The sequence below is a fragment of the Labrus bergylta genome, chromosome 14 (assembly GCF_963930695.1).
Source record: "Labrus bergylta chromosome 14, fLabBer1.1, whole genome shotgun sequence".
NCBI lineage: Eukaryota > Metazoa > Chordata > Actinopteri > Labriformes > Labridae > Labrus > Labrus bergylta.
The window spans coordinates 3,823,518-3,848,106 of NC_089208.1; the positions used below are offsets into that span (position 1 = coordinate 3,823,518).

The 24,589-nt window shown below is 42.4% G+C and overlaps 2 protein-coding genes across 3 annotated transcripts; both read right to left on the reverse strand.

The window, feature by feature from the left end:
• Positions 1-1,283: 1,283 nt before the first annotated feature.
• On the reverse strand, positions 1,284-8,936 carry LOC109998954 (adapter molecule crk). Its single transcript, XM_020653905.3, has 3 exons — positions 8,434-8,936; positions 6,284-6,885; positions 1,284-3,588 (listed from the first exon to the last, which is right to left on the reverse strand). The coding sequence occupies exons 1-3, from the start codon at positions 8,651-8,653 to the stop codon at positions 3,454-3,456; spliced, it is 957 nt and encodes a 318-aa protein (XP_020509561.1). The 5' UTR covers positions 8,654-8,936; the 3' UTR covers positions 1,284-3,453.
• A 1,583-nt stretch (positions 8,937-10,519) lies between these two features.
• LOC109998956 (smoothelin-like protein 2) lies at positions 10,520-24,181 on the reverse strand. Of its 2 annotated transcripts, none has more exons than XM_065963175.1 (13): positions 23,125-24,181; positions 17,600-17,651; positions 17,388-17,519; positions 17,077-17,226; positions 16,756-16,905; positions 15,720-15,914; positions 15,419-15,571; positions 14,765-14,827; positions 14,552-14,609; positions 14,319-14,441; positions 14,124-14,238; positions 13,777-13,928; positions 10,520-12,865 (listed from the first exon to the last, which is right to left on the reverse strand). In XM_065963175.1, exons 1-13 carry the CDS (start codon positions 23,659-23,661, stop codon positions 12,739-12,741), a joined length of 2,007 nt encoding a protein of 668 aa, XP_065819247.1. In that variant the 5' UTR covers positions 23,662-24,181; the 3' UTR covers positions 10,520-12,738. The 2 variants fall into 2 exon arrangements, with proteins under 2 accessions (XP_065819247.1, XP_065819248.1); XM_065963176.1 differs by lacking the exon at positions 10,520-12,865 and adding an exon at positions 12,872-13,553.
• Between the last annotated feature and the right edge of the window lie 408 nt (positions 24,182-24,589).

Sequence of the window (24,589 nt, forward strand, 5' to 3'; positions counted from 1 at the left end):
ACATGAGCAGATAACGGCGCATTAAAGGCGTAAAAAACCTCCGGCGGTGAGTGAGAAATCTGCTAAACTAAAGATGGCACATGAAGTAAACTCATGAGAGAACGTTGTTGAAGGACCACAGTTGTGTTAGAGAACGGCTGAGTGGGAAAGAAAAATGTCAACAGACTCCAACATGACGAGGCAGAAAAACTCAAATCAGGTGCTGCACTGATTCATGCAGATCTGATCGCCTTCACCATCTGTGGAAATGTTCACTTTAGTGTGAGTAATAACAGCTATGTTAGCTCTTTGTATGAGGGCTACAGAGTTAACTGTTGCTATGGAAACAGCTCCAACTATAGATTCCATGTGACCATTTGTTTAGAAGAAGAAATAATCATTTTTAACTCAACAAAATAATTTCCACATCTTTAGTTTGTGTTAAGTTACTGGTTTCAAAAGTAAGTAGTCGTGTAATGAGCGGGATGATTTATAGTGAGAGGGTTATCTTCAGGGTGAGAAAGACCCCTCTGTGCCATAACAACCCACTGACTTACATGATCCTCTACATAGGACATGAGGTTGGCCCGTTGTTGCTGCAGCCAACCAATAGGCAGCTACATGCTTTCATTGCTTAGTATTAACCAAAGCTGGACACATACTAGACGATTTTCAAATCTTAACCAGTTTTTAAAAATATGGGAGAAAACAGACATAAGGGTAGACGACTCAGCCAGACCATGAGACCACACAGCTGCTGTTTGTAGTAACGGTTTCACAGACACAAGATCTCACAAAAACATGTGCTCAAACATAATGTCTGATCAAAAAAAAAAATAAGGACGGCCGACACAGTCAGCTGGCTGTCCTGCTGTGTGTTTAGTTTTACTGTGAAATATAAACAGGAAATTAAAAAAAACAACAGAGATGACATCCTGGCTGAGAAGACGGATTTTGTGCAGCTTTATTTAATTTGCTGTGCGGGCTGAGGGCGAGTTGTCAGAGTACGCAAAATGTGGTTGGTGACACTTCCAGGTCTGCTTGCTCTCATTGCGGGTATTTGGTCGAAGGCAGTCCGACCAGGAATCATAAATATCAAACATGTTTGATTTTTATGACTCCAGATCGGGAGAGGGACAATAATCGTAGTGACACCACACACACACAGCCTCAAATCAGGTCTAGTGTGTGGTCAGCTTAAGAAGGGAACTTAAGAGAAATGAATGAAGTTCTCTGTTGCTAAGAGGCATCATTTTACAGGTAACTATATAATAAATCTTTAAAATAATGCCCGTTCCTAATGCTCAGTGGGTATGTGTATTTTAATGACAACACTGTGTGAAATAATATCAACATGTATTCAAATACGAGGCAAAAATGATGAGAAACATACAATCCATACAGGGCATCTTATTGGCACTGAGAAATGACACTGGCTCTACCTGTTAAAAAGACAAAGGCAGTAGCTCTAGTGTTAAAGTCCAGATATGATCTCGAAAGCATCTCCAGATAAAAGTGTCATAAATAACCTGCTGGAAGCCAAAAATAAAATCTCTCAACCTCTCTCTCATCCTCCTCTTATCTTCTAAAATCAGCCTCGGAGGATCTTTGTGTTTACCTTGTTCGGATGCTTTTTTTTTTTTTTTTTGTTCTTGCCAAACGCTGCATTTAAAGTCGTTCAACTGGGCACTGAGTAGTGTTAAAAAAAGAGGAACATAAAATACTTAGCGTAAAGTCTCAGGCACAAAAAAAGGAAAACAAATATACGGGAAAAGGTAATGTTTACAGTTCTTGGCATGTAAGGTGTGTGTGTATATATATATATATATATATATATATATATAAAGTCAATTTCATAATATTTTCCACTTTTGGTACAATAAAAAAAGAGGACTCTGTTTGTAGTGTGGCACGTAATGAGTCAGTGATGTCATCTCTGCGAAGAAGAGCAGCTTTCCCTCCATGAAGAAGAGTCTCCTCTCTGCTTGTCTGCAGTCTGGCTCTCCCAAAACTCACTGAGTCATGGTTTCTGGGAGAGCAGCCGAGTGTTTTGTCTCCTGTCTGTCATCGATTTTCTTCCCGTCTGTGTTTGAATGAAGAGTAGTGGGTGGTGATACACAGATACCACAGGAAGAGACGAGTAGACTCCGCGCTGTCTGTTTGGCGTGGACTTCAATACTGGTCTGGAGGCGTGTAAACTACGGTTGGACTGATATCGGTTACTGCCGCCAAATACAGCTCATTTAGGCTTTATACTGACATTTGGCCAATATTTACACTTAAAGGTCACATATTATTCAAAATCCACTTCACCATGTTTCTCTAACACTAATATGTCTCTAGTCTGTCTACAAACCCCCCAATTATGAGAGAAGTCCATCCTCTCTGTCTTTTGCCTGCTTCACTTTTCAGAAAATGTGTGCTCAAACAGGCCGTTTGGAGATTTTCCCTTCATGACATCACAAAGGGCAGAAGCCCCTCCCCCAAGTGGGTGACACTCCCACAGCTAGGTGTTTGTTCTGCCCTCTGAGTCTGCCTTCTCACCATAAACAATAGGGCATGGAGCGAGAAAGCCAGAGCCACTCAAGCCCTTCCAGAGAGGGGGCGTGGTCAGACACAGCTCATTTACATATTTAAAGGTACAGACACAGAAACAGCCTGTTCTGAGCAGGGCTGAAATAGAGGGGTTTATAGACATGATCAAATGCAGGATCAGAGTGGATTTAGAACAAGAAACTTAACCCACATGTTTTGAGGAGCTCTGAGACTTATTGAAACTGGTTAAAATCAAGGTTAATGTGTGACCTTTAAAACTGTTTCTCTCACAGCCTATTATTCTCTTAATTTTATTAAATTACTGCGGTCAATATTTTTACATGATGCTATGTGAAATAACTGAATTTACTGCTTGTTGGTCAAGTAAAAAACACCAAGCCTAACTCTACCTACGGTCACTTTGACACTTTGGTTTGGTTCGTAGGGTGTGCATGGGATTCTTAAAACTTGTGAATTTATTATTCGGTTAATAGGCAGTGTTAATTGAGATTAAAATGAGAGTGGTTTAATTTAAACGATGCCCATCAGTTAGACATTAGACACAAAGGCTTTAACAGACGGTGTGTGTTACCAATGTTAACAAACAACTTTGCATACATTTACCACGTATAAAGACCGCTCAGGAGACCACCTTAACAGCTGCTGGTGGTCAGCAGATGGATTTAGCACGAGTTGAATTCATCACAAACAGACTAATTTTTAGGGAGAGAGCTAATAGAGGCAAACCGATATCAGTCTGACCTTAGTGTAAACTCTTCAAATAACATCATCCAACATGTCTTTGCATCAGCAGTCAGGAGCTTCTGACTGATTCATAGGTCCATATACACGGTGTGCTTGTTTCAACCTTTTCCTCTCCGAGCTTGACAAAATGACCAAAAGAGGAAAGGGGGACCTGCTCGAGGCCAGGTGTGTTCCTCAGCTCTCGTCGTCAGGATGCTGCTGTTCCAACAGTCGGACGTGAGTGAAGGGAAAGTGGCCTCTTTTGCCCTTGCACTCACCCTCCCACTGGCCGTTCACGTTGATCTTGGTCACTTTAACCATGTCTCCAACCTGCCGAGGACAAAAGAAATATGAATATAAATGCAGGGACGGGATCCAAATGAACTCGTTTTCTAGTTCTGCTCTGTATGAACTGGTACGATCAGTTCATTCAAGTCAAAACTATCAATATGAGCTGAGGTCCACTGAAAGAAAAGTATTGATTGACCCATCAGCTGCAGGACAGGAAACACACAAATGGACATCCATGTTTGACTTGAAATGTAAAGTCAATGTCTGTTTTGGGGAGGGGGATTGTTTTAGTTAGCCCACGTCCATCATTGGCTGAATTGAAATGTTCAAATTCAATTGAGTAGTTTTTCAGGAGTTTTCTGCAAGCATGAGCGCACTATATAGAACTATACACATTGTCTAATTGCACAAATATGTTGGCAGTGTTTCAGCACAAATATGTTGCCACTTAAAACGATTGCTTAACAAATGGGCAATGTTTAGAGAGGTGAAGTCTAACATCATCCAGAGAGACTAGAGGGGCTTCATCCCCAGCTTTAAAACCCAAGAGCAGTCAGGTCATGATCTCAGATCACACTGGTCGAATGTGAACTGTATGCAACAGGTGAAGCAGGTTCACAGCGGTAAATTACAGCAAGTCTGGCTGCAGACAGTCGCCTTTAAATGCGCTTACATTTTAAAACAACACGGCCAGCAGCTGTAAATTAAGAGAATAATAAACAGTCTTTATCTGCAGTGACAGCATTATGTGCATCACTGTGAAGCATGACTTCACTCAGCAGGCTCAAGAAATATATTGTGACCTTATATTGTAACACCAGCAGCGGTTTATAAACACAGTCTTGTCATTCAGTCTGCTCTGTGTCGGGCGCATGGATTTACACGGTCCTCCACTTTTGTTATTTTAAACTAAATGTCGGCGTCTGCCTGTCTTAAAAAGAGTTGAATAAACTGAGCAGCACAGAGAGAACACTAAGAGGCCAAACAGCCGACAGCTGAGGAATTTAAGAGGAAGCTGTGTTTAAAACTGGCTAACAACTTTAAGTACGTGAGGTAGAGTGTCAGTTTATTAGATTAAGCAGATTTTTCAAAAGACCCAGTGTACAAATGAGAGCTACAACCAGCTATTTTACTGGTCAGCTGAAGTTCACACCAAAAATAAGATGATGGTTGTTGACGAGCATCCTTTGGTACCTCTGGACAAACTATTTAACACCTCTTTTTTAGCAGAGGTGGTTTATCAGGTTTTAAAGGTGTGAGCCAAAAGGATAGGCACATGAAGCATCAGTTTGTTGACATATTTAACATTAAACTATGTACAGACATTCAGCATTTCCACACAGCTTCTTGAGTTAACCCTAGAAAGAACTGGGGACTATCGTGGTTCTTAAAGCTCTGTTCAGAGAGGTTGTTTTAGCTCTGTCTTCAGAGTAGATACTCCCTGTAAAAGAGAAAACTTTGGTGTTTCAAACTTGCACAAAACTCCTAAAAAAATCTGCACACGTGAACGTCAATTGCCCAATTTTTCACTCTTTCCTGCACGTTCCCCAGTAAAATTTCCATGTGAAGTCGGGTGAGCTGATGTTTTGGTAAAATTTAGGACATGTAAATCTGAAAACAAGCAGGAGGGGGTGATGCAGTGTATTAAAAATTAATCGCATCTTAGAAACCCCCCAGTTGGTTGACTTGACTGACCTTGTATTCGTCTGTCTTCTGGTTCTTTTCATTGATTTGTTGTCTGTTTTTTAATTGATTCTGTAATGACTCGATGTCATATGAGGGTTGCTCATCAGATGATCTCTCATGTACACATAAAGGTTGAATAAATAAATATGACAGTATCTGTGAGTCACAGTGGAACACACAATAAGAAGCTAAATACTCTATTCTGCTCTCCAGTATGCTCTTTTCCAATCTTTCATCGATACTTTGAATGCATCTAACAACATGAAGCATTAATATCAAGGCAAACACTGTCATATAACGTTGGACTTTGCATCCCTAATCCGGTCCGACAGGCAAACTTCCCACTCTGAGGGACATGTGTTTATGACTTTGAGAAATTTCAAGAACAGACTGTCCTGAAATGTCTTCAAAATTTAGGAGGGCTTTTGACTGATGCTGGTGTGTGTGTTTTGGTTGAGCTTGAACACATGATCCAACCCAGTTATATTCTCTGGGGAGCTCCGATGGGTGATTCCTTAAAGGGAGTCCCAAGAAAAGTGTGGTCCAAACACTGTGAGCTCAGATCACTGCTGGAAATCCTAAGAGGACTCTCAACAGACCCGTTGATGTCAAACAGTCTTTATGACCTCCTAACAATGTTTTCATTTTATGTACTAATCTGAGAAAACACTGTTTATTTATCGACTCCAAGTAAACGATTACAAACATCGCCCCTTGTTCTACTGTGCTCCAGTGGTAATGAGTGTACAATGTTACACTCACATTAATCCAATGGACCCTGGTGTGAACATAAAGAGAGGCCACTGTAAAGGATCTGTGTCTATTTTTTCTATAGAGCCATCTCTGCTGTGAGTGTCTTCATTTGTAAAGATACTTTGTGTGTATGTTCACATGCATGAGTGAACTGTAAACAAATGGGACGATGTATGCAGCTACAGATGAGGCAGAACACGAAAAAGAAGAAGAAAGAAACTCAAAGGTCATCAGTGAATGGAGGAATATTCTTGGAGAAAAGCAGAGTGTGGGGGGGGGGGGGGGAGGTTGCTACCTCCAGAGAGAGCGCCGTCTTGTCGTAGGCGTTCGGCACCCTCTTCTGAATGGCCCGGGCGTAGACAGGTCCGTTCTGTAGGTTAGGGAGCTGAGCGTTGACCACAGGCTGAGCGTACTGGCCCGGGTCCCCCAGTGGGTTTGCTGATGGGGCCCCTGTTCCATCTGGGCTGCCCACTACCCCTCCAACAGGCGCCCCTTGTCCAGTCCCCGCAACAGGGGGACCTCCGCCAGCAGCAGTGGGCGAGGAAGGCCGGTATTTCTCCACGTAGGGGACGGGGATCATCCCTGCTCGGCCCTCCTGGTTAGCAGCGTTCCACCACTGGTCCTCGGGCTTCTCCAGGACGCGCAGGATGTCCCCCCTGCGGAAGGGGAGGTCCTCCTCGTCAGTGCCGGGGAAGTCAAAGAGCGCCCGTACAAACTCAGCCTCCTCGGTCTGCTGTGGGATGCCAGCACAGGAGCTGATGAACCCTGTGTGCTTGGACTTGTTTATGGGCTCTATTAGTGTGGTGGTGTCCAGGTAGTGGATCTTATAAAACTCAAGCAGGGACGGCAGCGCCTCAAACTCCTGATCCCCGATCCGAAACCGAGGGGGAACCAAACCTGGAGGACAAAGAGGTAACTCTGTTAGTGTGCAGAAAGTCAAACATGTGAGAAGAAAACCAATCAAAACCAATGTCCTTGCAGAGATCAACAATCCCCTCGGTAGCTCTGACCAGTGATATGAAAAAGATACTTCGCTTGTGATGCCGGTAGCCTCGTGGTTAGTTAGCGCACCCCCATGTACAATCCTCAAAACAGGCCACCTGGGTTCAAGTCCTACCTGTGTCTCCTCTGCATCCCCACTCTCTCTCTCTCTCCCTGATTACCAATTCTATCCACTGTCCTGTCTCTCTTATAAAAGCATTAAAATCCCCAAAATAAACATTTAAAAAAGATAGTTAGCTCATTACAGTTGCATACCGGTAGTTAAAAAAATCTGCAGTTTGACAAATCCACGCCTTAGTATCACCCAATCCAATCAAAATATGAAGAGTGGCAGCGACCTGAACGCTGGGGATTTTAGGCCAATGAATGAATCACACAATGAATCAAGTTTTAAGTGAGTCACTTTGGGTTTGTATCCTGACTGAGGCACGGAGAGAAGCAGTTGTTTTAATAGCTTCCACATAAGGTCTACTTTAATGTCACCGGTGAGCACGCTTTAGTAAAAGTTGAGTCCACATATCAGCCCCCAAAACTGGGTAGTGCTTCCACACATCAGTTTGACTACAGGGAGACATGAGGTGGCTTAATCCTAATGAAAGCCAGAAAGGACGAGGAGCAACAAGAACAGCAGCAGACCTGTAAGAAACAGCACTTTGTTTGCGTTCAGGGCAGGATCACAGACATTCCTGAAACGCCAATCTAACCAGTCATCCACCAGTTATGACAGCCCAGTCTACCCAGCAGCTCCATTCAAACTCTGCAGCAGCAGCCCAGCCCACCTCTATACCACCCCCCCCCCCCCCCCAGGAAAGATTAATAAATGATCCTCAGAACGGTGGTTTGATGAGTTTAGCCTGAAAGGTGATTGGTGGCTAGATTTACACCAAACTCCATTCAAAAAGTAGCACACTTAACTTTAACTTGCTTATTCACAGACAAACATAGTTTTTACAACATTGGTGTTACTTCTGGTTTACTTTAAATGGTTATACGTGTACATCGGCTTTATTAAGAGTATCCATAGTGAGGTAATATTTCAGTGAAAGGTGTTCAAACTTTGGGCTCCACCGTGGCTAAGCTAAGCGGCTAGCTAACGATACATGGGCGGTAGCGAGCGGTGTACATCATAAAAGTTTTCATTTATGTCCAACAGAGTCATTATTTTCTCATGATATGTTTGCCGAATTTTAGGTAGACATCCTGCAACATGGGAAAACTCAAACTTGTGCGATAAAAGTCGGGTACTTCTCGAATTTATCAAGACTAGGTAAGAGTTTGAAAAATATCCGAGGGGGTTTGGCACGAGTGGAGACGAAACGGCGCTAACTCCTAACAATCCAGAATCAAATGAAAACACACATTTCAGATCATGCAATTGGTTGACCGTGTGCAGCCGATTCAGCCAGGTGTGAAGCTGTTAAAGGTGAATGAACTGGACATTACCTGAACCGGACTGCCGGTTGTTGCTGATGCTGTTGATTATGTAATGGGACACTTTGGAGTTCTCTGACACGGACAGCACGTAGTCTCCAGGGCTGGTCGTCGAGTCCCTCACCAGGAAAACGCCGTGCCTCTGACCCTGGAGAAGGGAAACGGTCTCCTGGCGACTCAGCCGTCCCCAGTACCAGCTCCCGCGGTCTTCGGCATCGAAATTACCCGCCATGGCTGCGAAATCCAGTCCGAGGCTTGAGGCCTTTCCCCCCCTGCAGCCTCTCCCTTATCCGCGACTCATACAAAAAACTTTTGGTTGACTACCGTTGCCCTAGCAACTTCTACGAGTCATTGGCAACGCTTTTAGGTCGACGGGACTCCCGTTTCACAACAGACACCAACGCTCCAACGTGTGGGTGTTTAAAAATAACAAATTAAAACTAAAAAAATCAAAACTAAGGTGCAACAAGAAACTCCGGGACTGAAATGGCGGATCTGGGGGAAAAGTTGACCTCATCATCTACCGGAAGGGATGCCTGGTCAAGGGGCGTTCACGGTCCCTTAAAAAAATCTTGTTAAAATGAAGAAGCTACATTTCTACCTGTTTAAGACCCGTTGTTAATTGGACACACACTTTATCTAAGTTGTAAGAAATACAAACGAGCTATTATCAGTATAATACTTTAGTAAGCGAAGGGAAATATCAAACTAAGTAACGACTAAGAGAAATACGTCCAAACGGGTTTGAGGCCCTGAATGCACCATTATTAAGCTTTTTTTCTGACTTCGGTTTCTACCAATGTGCCCTCAAATAAGAGCACAAGTGTGCTTTTTATTGGTTTTTACTTCACTTTAAACACTAAAAGTATTCACGGTCAAGATGGTGATTTTAAAAAAACAAGTTCATAACAGGTGAGAGCAGTTTAAGTGAAAAAAAGACAGTGAGAAAATGCAGCACTCTTAAAGTTAAAGTACTGTTTTTAAAGTATTTCTTAATTTAAATTATTAAAGTCTTATCAGTTAAATGTTTGGACAATTTAAAGCTGTGGTCCTCAACCTTTCTAGCCTCAGGACCCACCATCAAATCCTTAATATAAAATCTTTCCCCTAATTTCAGATTCTCTCAACCAATTAGATTTATTTATTTGTGAAAGTTTGATTTTGTTTTATTCTACAACTGTGTTTATGCTTTTATCAAAACATAAAGACAGATACTCCGTCAGTGTAAAACTACCTGGTTATTAAATCGATTCTGATTTTGATTTGGAGAGTTAAAAAGAAAACATATCTTTGACTGGCGGGCTTTTGCGCCACATTCATTTCACCACTAGATGGCAGTGTAAACGACATTTTTGGATAACTGATCGGGACCATGGGAGAAGAGACACACATCAAAACCCCAAAGGAGACCGAAAGTGAATCAGACACAAAACCCCTGAATGACCAAAGACAAGATCAAACAGGAGAAATAACAAGAAGAGACCAAATAACCAAAACAATGTGTCTTTAAATCTGTGGTTTTTTTAATCAGCGGTGGGGACATTTTTAGTGCCTGTGCTGCATAATAATTGCATGCTTATTATCAATAATACATATTTTTAATTCATATTAACAGTTTTTAATTTAATATAGGCTAAGTGTAGTATCTAAAATATGTGTAATTCATACTTAATATAATCAGTTTCATTAAAGTTTGATCTCCTGAATTTGACCTATAGAAAATGACAACTTTATACATAATGTAGAAAGTTGAATTGTATATATTTATACTACTGGCATTCGACGTCCCTGACGCCCAGCCTCTACCATCGGACCGTGTCGTCCCCAAAACCATCGCCGTCCTCATTCATGCCTGGCCTGTTCTGACCTCCACCTCAGCGACAGGAAGTGTGGACAACAGGAACGCGAGGAATCCTTCCTGCATCTTATCAGATATGCTCTTTTGTAAAGCGTCTCGAGTTAACACTTGTTATGAATTGACGCTATACAAATAAGATAATGATCGATTGATTGATTGATTGATTGACATCACATACTTACCTCCCCCTCCTTTTTCCACACTAATTCTTTCTGAAACAGTCACACTGGAAATCAAAAATATAAGAAAAGTGCTTTATTTTACTCGTCTCAGGCAGGACTCCAGTTTATTATTAGTGGAGCATCCATAAATCTTTTTGTTTTTTTTAACATCGCTGATGTTTCCAAACACTGACTGATCAACAACAGGTTTTACAAACTGTTCATATCTTTTTTATTTTTCTAAAGGAGAGCTAATCTTCCACTCTCTAGTTTTCATTTCACAACTCCACAAAGACAACCTCCTTTTGTAAATCTGATCCACACACATCATAAAACATCTTCAACTGTAGTGTAAGAATCAAAGTCAGGCAGCTACGGAGGCTTCAGAGAATGAGGAACACTGGTGAATTCACACTCACAGTCGAAAACCGGATCACTTTTTCTATTATTTGGCAGAAAAAAATACGACCCCACATCCTTAAAAGTTGGGACGTTTTGTGAAATGTACACCGACTATAACACTGAAAGCCATATGTTTTATTTAAGATAGCACAATGACAACATTTAAAAGGTTCAAAACTGACAGATTCAGTTGTTTTTGGAAAATGATATATTCATTTGGAATTTGATGGCAGCAACATGTATAAAAAAGAAAAGTTGGGACAGTGACAACAAAAGGAAAGGTTGCAAAAACACCCACCTGATGGAATATCTCACAATGAATAAGGTCAACTGGACTAAAGAGGAGACGGACCATCAGGCTTCTTATCATCCATGACCGTATGCACATTTAAAGGCTGAACCAGGGGGTACACCCTGGACTGTGTTTGGACTGTGGGAGGAAGCCGGAGTACCCGGAGGGAACACACACACATGCACTGGGAGAACATGCAAACTCCACACAGAGAGGATCATGTCAGAAGGGGATCCTCCCTGCTGCTAGGCAACCACTGCAGCAAATAGACAACTCAATCAAGACGATCTCAAACCACATTCTGGACATTTTATAACAGCATGGCTCCGTAGTGAAAGAGTCCAGGTGATGAGCTGACCTTCCTACAGTTTTAAACTTAACACCTTGTTAAAACATTTAGAGCACTATGGCGTGTAAAATACGACAAAGAAGACCATGAACTGATGAAATGTTGAAAACACTGAGCAGGAAATCCGTCTCCTCAGTTCCCAAAATGTTGTTAAAATGAAAAGTGATGCAGCAGATCGACAAACTTGACCCTGCCCCAACTTTTTTGAAACATGTTGATGCTATCAAATTTGAAGGTGGAGTCAGTAGCTTGTAAACACAACATTCAAACTGGGTCCCTCCTCCTCCTGGGCTCCCTCACACTGCAGGACGTAGTGTGTACGTTCACTGCTCGTACCTACACTGCAAGCTGCCGCACGCTAACACAAAAACCCTGTTGTTCAGCACCTGCCTGTCCAACAGAAAACAGGCCAACTCCACTTCCAAAGCCAACCCAACGTTCACCCCTGCTACATCCACATCTGTCATATCTGGCCATTTTAAATCACATTCAATCGCTGAATTTAATCCACCTCAAAACTGAACTGCACGCTGTCATTAGCTGGGGGGAAACACGCCAGTGTCTCCCCAACCAGAAACATCCCGAACCAACCGGGATTCTTTTATTTTTCCCTTCCTTTTTGCTCACTCTTCTTTTCTGTCGTAGAATGAGCATACAGAAATATTTATCCATGCCTGTATAGATGATGCACTTATATGTAGATCTTCTATACAAACCATATATAAATGTATATATGCTCATTCTGACAGTTTATGTTGTTTGTCTTCAAAACCATCAAATAAAAAGTATAAAAAAAAAGAAACATCCCGAACCAACCAAACAGTAAAATCCAGTCAGAGGTCAGAGTCACCAGCACACATGTATGGAGGCCCATAAGTGATGATTGAACAGCGTTACTTTTGTAAATTCTAAATTCCTTTCTTTTAGGTAAAAGCTACTGACTCTACTTTAGACATTGGCCTTTAATCTTCCCCCAAATTATTAAATTTCTCAGTTTTAACACTTGAAATGTTCAGTTTCAGTGTCAAATCATCACATTCTGTCTTCATGCACTTTACACAACGTCCAAACTTTTTTTAGGAGACAGGGTTGTATTTGTCAAACACTAACGTCATTGTTTATGTGCTTCAAACAGCAGTGGTTTCTATCTGTATGCTTGCTGAGTTTTTGGTTTCATATTAGTTTAATTCAAAGAGCTTGTGACACACTGTGCTTCATGACATCTATAGGCTCGGTGATGGACTCTGATACAGAGTTACTCAAACGTCTTCAGGTGGTTGTAGAGCGACTGGACGTATGTGAACACACACATGGGGTCGGGTTTGTCCCCCATGTTCAGCATGTCCTCCACCTCGATCAGACGGAGACAGTCGGCCTGCTGCCTGGAGGGAAAAGCATACGGACGTGAGACAGGATGATGAAGTAATGAAAAGAAGAGCAAAATATATCTATGAAAAAAAAGGAAAAGCTGAGCATCCAGGAGAGATTGGACTTCATTTACTCCGTCCCAGAAGAGCTTCAAGCTTCTGCTAAATATGTCTCTGTTTGGTTTCTTCAAGTTCATAAAATTCTGAGTAAAGTCAGCAACCATTTCTCCTAAAGCAGCGGTTCTCAACTGGTGGGTCGGGACCCAAAAGAGGGCCAAGGAGCTGTTTTCAGGGGGTCGCGAAGGTGTGCCAGGACGAAAAATGCTGTCAAATAGTCTATGAAGCGCTTTTTTAACAAGTTAGTTTCATTCAGTTTATTTGTTTTATCACAGTTTGTACCTTCGGAGGTCCAGGCTGCACTGTTTTTTTTTTAAATAAAATCTGATTGATTGAAAAATATCGGAAATTCCGGTCGCGATTTTTCATGAAGGAGTAGTTGGTGGGTCCTGAGGCTCAACCAGTTGAGAACCACTGTCCTAAAGGATAAATAATTTTATGTTTTTATATATTGGGCCCTGTTTTGACATATTGTTATGAATTAGTCTGCTTCAGCTGTAGTCCTTGTTGCCCTGACAACAATCAAAGTGTTTGTTTGGCCACTTGATCGTTTTTCAAAGTTTCGGACTACATCACCGGACGATCCCTGCAGAGACAGAAAACAGAAATGCTCCTCTGAAATCACCCTAGTGGATCTAGCGGGGAGTTTTTGCATGAAGACATTTGTGCACATTTTCATCAGAGTTGGAGAGAGGGTGTGGGCGTCCTTCTATAGATTTTTATGAATTGTTTGTAGCTGTAGTTGAAATGCATAAAAACACTTTGTTCCCACACCCACAGCCTCACTCAGTCCATGTGAGTCGTCTTACTCTGCGGTGGTGAAGGCCTGCTGGAGGTTTTGTCTTCGGTTCGCCGGGTTCAGCTCGTTGTAGTCAAACTCCAGAGGGAAGAAAGAATGAACCAGGGCGCAGAAAGCCATGCCGTCACTCCAGCTGGACGAGAAGTTCTGGATATCTATGTTCTGAGAGAGAGACGATGACGACATCATCAGGTGTGTGTGGTTTTTTTTTTCAACGGGGGATCCACACAGATACTGTCTTTATGATTGCAAAGGTTTCAGGATTATGTAAACTCATCGAGAGATCAAACCCAGCAGGTCATAGCTGCTGCTTTCAAAGTTAAGAATTAACACAACATGTATATCTTATTTCCGTACCTGGTAGCCGATGGTTTTTGAGCGGCACCACTCCAACAGAATCTGTTTAATCCCGCTGGCGCTGGACACTCCAAAACTCTGAGAGCGCTTCAGCTTGGGCTTGGGGTCCTTTGCTCTGTTCAGGAAAAACAAAACTCAGTGAACGATAAAGTGTCCCTGCACCTGAGACTTATAGGTATTATTAAAAACACTCACTTTGTCGGCTCCGAGTTCATCCTCTCAAAGAGAGCGCGTTTGGCCTGAGCACTGTTGGCGCGTGGAAGCGTTTGTGCTTTCATCCCGTCCAGGTTAAACTCCACACCTGCCTTGTTTGCTTTCCTGTGACAGACGGTGGAAAACACACATAGACACATTTGAACTGAAGCTGCAGGTATGTTATTAAATTAAAGTCAGTTTACTAAATGCTGATAGTCATGTTTAACACTTACTTCTCCAAGTTTGGTGAGAAACTGGATTTTATGATTGATTTGGAGGGGAGGAGTTTCTCTGCAGAAACAGAAAAATAAAAATAAATGGAGGACTATGAGAGAAGAAAGTTTCAAATACATTCAAAAGCAAACTTTCAGATTTGAACATTTGATTTTAGATGGGTTTGTAAGAACTCTAAGAAACGTGAAAGATGAAGTGTTACTGTGTTTTACCTGCAGGCTGAGGGAAGCTCACACTTCTCTTCAGACTGGGACTGGGAGTCTTGAGAACTGGTACTGAATTAATAAAGTGATGAAAGACAAAGACAAGAATGAGCAACGATAAAAATAAAAAAAAACATTTAAGAAATAAAGAAAGTAAAGCTCCTGTGAGGAACATCTGGTTTGTGTCATTTTTGGCGCCCCCTTGTGGACAAAGCGTTACCGGTACTTCTTCTCTCTTCGCTTATCTCATATGTTTTATAAGCAGACAATAACTCTTCACAGGAGCTTTAAAAAGATAAATAAACACTATGTACCACTGGCCAGATTCAGACTGCTGTTTCAAGCTGCAATATTTACGCCCCTGTTTGTTTCACCTTCAATCTGAATGTGGTGGAGGCATCAAAAGGGGGACGAAGTAATCCCCCCTCTTTACCGTCTTTAGAGGTAGTAACAGAGGTGTTACAGGTGAGATGGTTTCAGCGAGGCCTGCAGGTGAGCGCAGCGCTGCGTGTGTGTGCAAATGTACAAAGACGTGATGACGACTGAGCTTAGTTTGCATCACTTTTGTGAGAACAGCCGTCTGAAAAGGGGCGACCACATGAACATGATTTGAGGAACTGGATAAAAGGGCATGAATCATGTCACTTTGTTGACAGAACTCACGCCTCTTAAAGGGATATTCTCCGGGTTTGACTGCAGGATCCTGTGATGATGAGCTGGTGAGATGGTGAGCTGTTGTAGCGGACAATGTAGACTCTGTGTTCAGTGTAGTCATGGTGGCAGAAACAGGCAGCTGTGACTTGGGTTGTGAGACGTCTAGAGAAAAGGAGAAAAAGTGGAAGAAACATTTTAACTCAGTGGATAAAAGACACAGCACTCATACAAGTGTGACAGGTGTTGATGTTCTTTTTCTTTATTTGGCAAACATGAGCAGATAAAACTTGGAAAATAACTTTCTACTGACCACGTTTGAAAAGAAATTCGCCTCTCTTCATGGTCGGGGATTCTGGTACGGAGGGATTCAGTGCAGACGCAGGGCTCAGAGCTGAAGTCTCGGCGCTGCCTCGGCTCACAGCTGTTAGCAGAAGATGAGATGCAGAGCCTGACTGCTCTGTGGAGACCTGGGACCTCTGCTCCTTTACTCCAGATGCCCCTGAACCTTAGACACAGAATAGAAAAACATCACTTTAAAGCAAGAGGAAAGATGGGATTAAAGAATGGTGAGAGAGGTTGATCGTAGTCTCTCACAGGAGGAACCTGTCTGTTCATCTCAGATCTGTTATTAGATCATTATTTCACCCTCGTTATTAAAAACATCCGTCACATAACTAACCCTTTTTTCAGACTTTTTATCTAATTAAAGGTCTATTAAAATTAAAACCTAAATCAGGTTGTAAGGTTGTCAGTTGCTATGGTGGTTGCTAGGGCATTGCCGGGTGGTTACTAATCTCTATCTCCTGTACTGTGCAGATCATCCATGGACGATGATGGACATATACCAAAGCCTGTTGATAATGTTATGTGCTCGATACAGATTGTACTACAAATATACAACGAATGGAAAACACAACATTTCCAAGGAGGAATGAACAAGGAGGAATGGGGCACCGGATGGCCTAGTGGTCATGTTGCCTGCAGCATGCACAGAGGCTATAGTCCTGGTTGCAGTGGTGAGGGGTTGGAATCCGACCTTGGCCCTTTGCAGCACGTCATCCTCCACTCTCTCCTCCCAAGACTAACTGTCTCTCTTCAACTGTCCTATCTAATCTAAAACTAAAACTAGTATTTAATAAAATAGAGCAGGCTGAATGCAATCCACTAAAATAACACCTGGGCTCCAATTGGAAGTGACCTGAGGACGATCTGTTCTTCCTATAAACAGATACCTACATCAAACATTTCATTTTGAGCAACACATTTGCTCAATGCTGTGTCGCCAAAGTCGGTTACTAGGCGGTATCTGTGTACAACAACATGAAATTAAAAACCCGTTAACTGACCTCTTGTGAAAGGAAATCCTCCTTCGTCGCATGGCGGAGCTTCTGCTGTTTTTGGAGCCGGTGCTGCTGACTGTGCAGGTTTGGCGATCGTCTCTGGGCCGGGTTTTGTCATCATGGCGGTGACGGGAAGATGGGGCAGGGGTTGGTTATCTAGAAAAAGGCACAATCTGAATACAGAATGAAAGTCAAAATGATATGGATGCTTTTAAAGTGATCAAACACTTATTCGGTTGTTTGATTATCTACATAGCCCGTGTAGCAGTTCAGATTTTGAGTATAGAGCGTTGAATTAAACGACACAAATATCATTCTTACACTCACCACATTTAGCAGGAGACTCTGCTGGTTTCACTGGAAGTTCTTTAGGTGTGTTGGCAGCAGTGTGAGGAACAGCTGGAGTGTCGGAGCTGGCTCTTGTCATTGAAGTGAGCGGCTGATGAGGTTTGGTAAGAAGACCTGATACTTCTTGGTCTGGGAGAAAAAATCAAATGGTGAATGGACTTGAGCTTGTATAGTGCTTTTCTAGTCTTCTGAGGAATGCTACTGCTTGCAGACGATTCACATAATACCAATAAAGACAAGAAAATGCATAAAATCATTAAACTTGGTGTGAACTTCTTAAACCCACTGACCAGGCTTGTTGGGGGTTTCCACTGCAGACTGGAGAGAGTAAGTTAAGGCAGACGTCTCTGCCGTTTGTTTGGTGATGGAGGTTTGGAGTCGGTAGGACTGGGGAGCAGCATCAGAGTCCACTGCTGAGCTCTCTGTTGAAGGACACAAAAACCAAAGATGAGGCCTGCTCATCCTGGTTACCTGTGTGGAGCTTCTCAGATTATTCACCTACCTTGCTTTCCGTTCTCCTGTGCAGGCTGTGCAACATTTTTCCCATCGGTGCCCTGTTCAGGAAAAAAACAGAAGCTGATTATATCTGTAGAGTCTTTTCACAACACTAAACCAATTGTATCCTCTCACTGGTGGGGAGTCATTTGTCGTCTCAACGGAACACACCAGGCGAACAGGACCATTGTTATAAACCATCAATATCATCCAACTATGAAACGTTTCAATAAAGTTATGTTAAAGCATAGCAAGCTCTATAGCAAGTGATCTAGCACGCTTCAGTAAACTAGTAATTTAAATCAAAGCCAATTAAAGTCAAAAAATTGATCCATGTGAAGTTGTTTCCTCCTCATGGGTGCTCTACGTTATGATTGTGAAACACAGGATGCTTGATTGCCTGAATTTCCCATTTTGAGGAGGCTGCTTTGAAGGAAAATAAAATCTACAGTTTGCAGTTAAAAATGTTAATGTATTAAAAATGATTTAGATGATTTTGAATGAGTAATTTTGGATTTTCTAATTTGTTTGATCAACTCTTTGACCCGTTGATTCTGCATGACAACTACATCTACTTCAGCGCTGTACCTGAGCACAAAATCGCACTAGCACTTCTTTACTTAAAGGTCACATATTGTCCTCCTCTTCAACCAGTTTAAATAAGTCTCAATAAGTCTTGTTCTAAATCCACTCTGATCCTGTATTTGATCATGTCTATAAACCCCTCTATTTCAGCCCTGCTCAGAACAGGCTGTTTCTGTGTCTGTACCTTTAAATATGTAAATGAGCTGTGTCTGACCACGCCCCCTCTCTGGAAGGGCTTGCGTGTACTCGGTACTTTCTCGCTCCATGTCCTGTTGTTTACGGTGAGAAGAAAGACTCAGAGGGCAGAACAAACACCTAGCTGTGGGAGTGTCACCCACCTGGGGGAGGGGCTACTGCCCTTTGTGATGTCATGAAGGGAAACAGTTTTGTAAACCGTCTTTTATAATTCCAGTCTTCACAATAATCAACAGTAATAACAGTAGTCATGATTTTTTTTTTTTTAAATGTGACTCTATTCTAAATCACATCAAAACACATATATCTCAATATGCAGTGATTAATAAGAACTACAAAGATATAATAAAATATTAATGCCAAAATAATATTCCCTTCTCATCTCTGTTCCCCCCAAATTTCCAACCCCTCCCAGCACTCTGTGCAGACCCCCCATTTGGAAAAACACTGAGCTGAGGGATATAAATCCACTTGTAACTTTACCTATTAGCTCTAAAAATAATAGTGAAATGCAAAAAGCCTAAAGGAAGAGTTCTGAATGAAATCCCAACCCTCTTGAAGGTGAGTGATTTGTGCATCACCTGCATCAAACAGTGTGGATCTATTTGTACATTTTGCCTCAGCAACATCAGTCATTTGAGTGTATTCACAACAAACACAGTTAGTTCTATTGTCTGTCAGACTTCTGCACGCTGCGGAGCTAAAAATAATCTGTGGCCTTTTATCATCGGTGATAAATTTGTCTGTGAGTCGGTGTGTGTGAGAGTGTGCACTCACTTCTCTGAAAGTGTGATCTTCAGCTGTTAACAGCTGAAAACCTCTTTAATGACAGCTGTGGCCAACAAACCCGTGTTCCCACTGAGAGGCTATTTTAGATTTTGCAATCAGCCCCTTTGCAAGAGTTTCCGCAGCACTCTTCTTACATCCCAATATAGCCCCAAATGGATGCTTTGGAAATCAGGCAGTTACCCTGAGTGGTTCAAAGTATATCAGCCTGAAGCTTTGGCCAGTATTTGCCCCCTCCCCGAACCCCCCTAGACTTTTGCTTTCCAGAGAACTGCATTTGGTCAGCCACGCAATAAAGCCATTTCAGCCAGTCCGTCAACTGGTCGTCAGGAGGGAGATTAGCACCACCGTGATCTTTGGGCTCCATGCTAGCTCCTGAAGGATATCACAGTCTGACTCAGTCTGACCCTGTTAATACCGCTAACGCCCATCTGGGTTTTACCTCTGTGTCACTTTAGGTCTCGCTTGGAAACACACAAAAATACTTTGGTTGGATACCAACAAACACAATCACACAGGCATGTGTGTCGTTTAAAAGGCGAGAAAAACTTAGCTGACCAAATGGTTTTAACGACCACTGATGATCCTGTCACTTACAACAGAACTGAAACACAACCTGTGTCAACATTGTTAAGATCTCATGCATTATACTGTCTTCTTTATGACCTTCTTCTTTGCGGGGTTGCCAAAAATAACACAAACTGAAAGTTCCTCAAAGGAGCTTTCAGGGTTTACTTTTGATTTAGCCTTCCGTCTACCTTTTTTCTAACCTTTATTTATTAGGAATGCTTTGACCCCAGTGTTTAAAACCTGTTGACGGCCCATTGGTAAACAGACCAAGTGACTGATGAGTTGGTGGAGGAAATCAAGTGTTTGTTGGACAGTAGCCTTTGTAAGAATATTTTGATGGTTAACAGAGAAGGACTTGAGCTGTTAAAGATTTTCAGGAGCTCGCTTCTAGTGGTCATTAGTGGAACAACAGTATGTCTTCAGACACTTGTTTCAATTTGCTTGCAACAAGAGAAGAGATGAAGAATCAAAAAAGACACGCACATCACTTAGTGGGTGCTGGATCAAAAATAACACAAATAGGTAAGGAAAGCAAAACAAGATTTGCACACAAAGATGCTCAAAACATCACTAAATAAATGCTTATAACATAAAAACGTATTGGTGTGCGGATCTTGTTTTGCTTTCCTAACATAAGAAGAGATGTAATAATAATCCCAAATTAATGTTGTCAGAATGTTTTCAATACTCAGATTTTTGTCTTTTTAGAACAATCTGTTGTTTTGATGATCGATAGTCTCGAACAGTATCGACGCTTTAAAAAAAACACTTCAGATATTTAGTCATATGTTCAACCAAGACCTGGCAGGAACACAAGAGAGATAGCCCGGTCTAGTTTACACAAATACTTTTGGGTACTTTAGACAGTGTCAAGGAGTTTTCCTGCTTTTTCGGGGATTAAAAATCTGAAATTACCAAAGATTCAGTGCCTAGGACTTTTATAGTTACTGTCCTTGTATAAAGACGGGTATTGATATGAATCTATATTGTGACAACCCGAATCCAAATGAGGATAAGTGTGTCCTAAAAGGCTTTTTATTTTTGGGTTGCACATTTTTGCAGAGGTGTAAAATGACGGACTGATGTGAGGAATATAAAGTAGAACTTAAGGAAGAAGTCCACTTTTTCACTATTCCCACCTTTTCTGCTGAACTCAACAGATTTCAAAACTACTCAGGGAAGATGATATTGGAATTTAAAAAAATGATGGAGCTGAACATCAAATTATGAACTAGTCTTCAGTCCTGGGGGATTGATCTTTGGTACATCTGAGGCGCTGACGGTGGGAAAGACCAGCTGATTTCAACATACAGGAATGTCGGCGTTTTCAACGGGACAGCTGGTCGTCCCTCTTGGGGGGTGTAGGCTGGGGGAGTATTATTGACAGGGACGTAGATGCAATTCAACTTTCCATTTGGAGATTTGAGACTTGGATTGGCTGGGGAGCGGGATTCCTTTGGGATTAGGGCACAGAGCTTTATTTATGTACATGTCTTTCAGTGTGTGCGTGTGAGTTACGTCATAAAAAAAGCAACGCAATATGGTCGTCGCAAGGCACTGTTAGCAGCACGTAGTGTGGGGGCACTGATCCTGTTTGTCAGCTAGTCCACTACGACCATGGCTGTGAGTTCACTTCCAAATTTGCAGGACTTAACTAATCATTTAGTGGTGATTAGGACTTGTATTCCTTGCCATGCTGGCTTTCTCCATTCATTTGTTCAGAGGATTACATTGCAGAGCTGCAGAGGCTCCAAAGAGCTGCAGCTCAGTCCCAAATCACAGACCCCAAAATACATGTGCCCTTTTGGAGAACCTGCTGTTATAAAAGCGGGTCATAGCGTAAGAGGGGGGTAGGCTGAAAGTTTGTAAGCATGTGTTTTTTTTCTTGTGGTTGGGGATTTCAGTGTAAAGGTATTATCCCTTTAACTGTAATGATCGTCTGGATATCCAAGTCAATAACTCTTAGTCAGAAGTTGATGATTAGGACTTGATGATGTCTAAAAATAGTAATTGTAGGCGATGCAGAGCCTATACAAAAGCTCCGGGATAAATGTGTGAAGCTGGAGTCAGAGGTTAAATATACATTTGGATCATCATAGTGTGCAATCCTCCAATTCTAGATAGGCCTTTCTGCACCAAAGTTAAACCCATACTCTAATCCACCGCTTCACGTGGAGGTTTTTATAGATCAGGAAAGCTGGTCGCATAAACATGCCTGACAAAGGGGATTTATTCATGAACAGTAAAGCCCCAGGATTGGACGATGTACCACTTGTGTTCTGATAAACAGGCTGGGTTAGTAGATGAGAGTTCGTCCGGATAGATAAACCAATGAAAGGTGTTTGGAGAGAGTCAGGTTTGCATGTTAAGAGGCAAACACTGAGCAGTAACCCCCACACACCCCCCACCCTCTAAAAACAAAGACAGAGCTGCTGAGATTCCTTGGCATGGTGGGATGTTGATAGTACAGTGACATAAGTTTGTTTCCAGACAGTCATTAGCACAGCCCAATAAACACAACTACACTCTCCATGACACCCCACATGAAACACAGGGTAGTCCTACATGATAGGTAAACACAGTAACGCCATAATGTGGAATTATTTGTAAAGTCTTAGAGCTTGTTATAATGAAATATATAATTTCCTGGAACATAACTCTTTAAAATATGTGCCTTTTACTTGGAAGCAAGGCAGCATAACTTGGCAGATTTGTCAAAGTATTTCTCAGTGTTATTAACCCATTTGCAGGGTTTTTCTAGATATAGCTACTGGAATACTTTGTATATAAATGAATTGGCAACCTCTGGTGTTGAAAAACGAAGCCAATGTGGAAGTCCAAAAAACTTCAGCTCCTTGAGGGTTTGCTTGGGGCTGGCTCCAAAAGACCCGCATGTCCCATTTGGACAGCAGAAATGAACATGTTTACAGCCTGGTTCAAAAATTATTTTGGTCTGAATGCTTGATGTCGTTATCGGCACACTGTACGGGATGTGATTTTATTTTGTAACTCACCCATTAGGTTTCTTGAAGGATACGAGTTATGCATAATTACAGGTGTGACCGATTTGTCTACAAGCGGTTGTGGTGTCGCAGTTTGTCAGGGGGCTCAACTTATTCTAGACGGTGGCAAGTTTGAAAGTGGAATTTAGCGGGGAGTCCTTCACAGCATCGACCCTGTAAATAATGTTTTGGTCATGTTTTGGTGCTCAGGTCCATTTTGAGGTGTTTATTGCTTTGGTACTACCCTTCAACACCCATCAGGTTTTACTGCCGAGGTTGCACACATAACAACTGAATGATGTTGTTTATGTTGGTTCAACTCTAGGTCAGAGTTGGTTGAGTTCATCTTCACTCAATCAACTGTATTAATTGTAGAAAAGCAATGAGTACTCACGTTGATTTCCGCATGTCTCTTTGCCCTCCATGGAGGAAGGGCCGGGGCTCTGCCTGTAGCTGCAGCAGCAGCAGCAGCAGAAGCGTGGTTTAATCCACCAATCGACCCTGATGGTTCAGGAAACGTCGGGGTGGACTCGCTCGACTGGCTGTTCTCAGATCCCGCAGAGTTGAGTTGCTGGTCGTCTTGGAACTTGGATTGTATCGTCGCATGTCCGTTCACGATACCACCCTCCACGTTCTTTCCTTCCTCTTCCGTGGGACTTCTGTCGATCTTGACCCCGGCGAGGCCCTCCACCAGGCGGCTGAGGGCCTCCAGCTTCGCCCTGAGCTGCAGGTTCTCCTCCTGCAGCTGGGTAACCACTCCGGCCAAGGGTCCATGTGAAATGCACAGCTCCTCGATCCTGTGCTCTATGCGCTGCTTGAAGGCGCTCACGTCCACGTGCACTTCCCTGACGGCGGCTTGCAAGGTGGCCTGGAATTGACCCAGAGCCTCGCTAACCATCGCATCCCGAACATTCATTGTGGCTTCATTCATGGCTTCTTTAATGACTCTCGGCCCCTCTGAGATTCGAGTCGACTGCGTAATAGGGTGGTTAGCAAACTCAGAATCCAAACCTTAATTGTTTTATTCTTATTGGTTGATCTCGATCAAGGTCCTGATGAACTCCAAGTTAAGTCCTTCAATCAGAAATCCTTCGATGTCTTCAGTTTTCCATGCCAATGTTTCCAATACAGTTCAATTTCAAAAGGGTTTTAAAAGATGACCCGGGTTACCGAGAGAATCCTTCCTTGGCAGTATCTCACTATTCCCATCAACCTCCATGGAGGACGTTTCTCAACGTGCCAGGGAAACGATCTGTGGACAGATCAGGTTCATGCAAGAATTTAGGAATCGTCAAAAACTAACCTTTCAAAGGGAATCCAGTTGAATCAACAGTTCCCTCTTCCTCTTGCACCTACTATGTGTTTCCTAGACGTTTACCCCCGCTGCCCCAGACCAGGGTGCCTGAGCTATCTGTGGCGCCTGTGCTTGGGAGCGACAGGTTCGCCTCTGTATTTTGGGACATACGGGGGAGGCAGGAAAAGATCAAATGGGGGTGGGGTGGGGGGAGGATTATTCAAATGTTTTTGTCTCTTGTTGCTCCTTGTTAAACTACGATATGAGATACTTCTGGGGGTCAATTTCAAGACTTTTGATGCCTATGTCAAAATGAAGACCAATTTCCTTCTGGACAGGACTCAAACTGGAGAATGTCCAATACCATTACTCAAGGGGGGGTGGGGGGTGCTCTGTTTAAACTCTAAATCACACATTAAGGCCATGACTGAAGGAGCTGAGATTTGAAGAATTTCAATATTAAGACTTGGACTTTTCTGGGACCAAAATATAGCAGAGTTTGGGTCATAGTTAAGCTTTTATTGCACAAAAATATCAAGACCCTTACATCTCAGATACTCTTTTC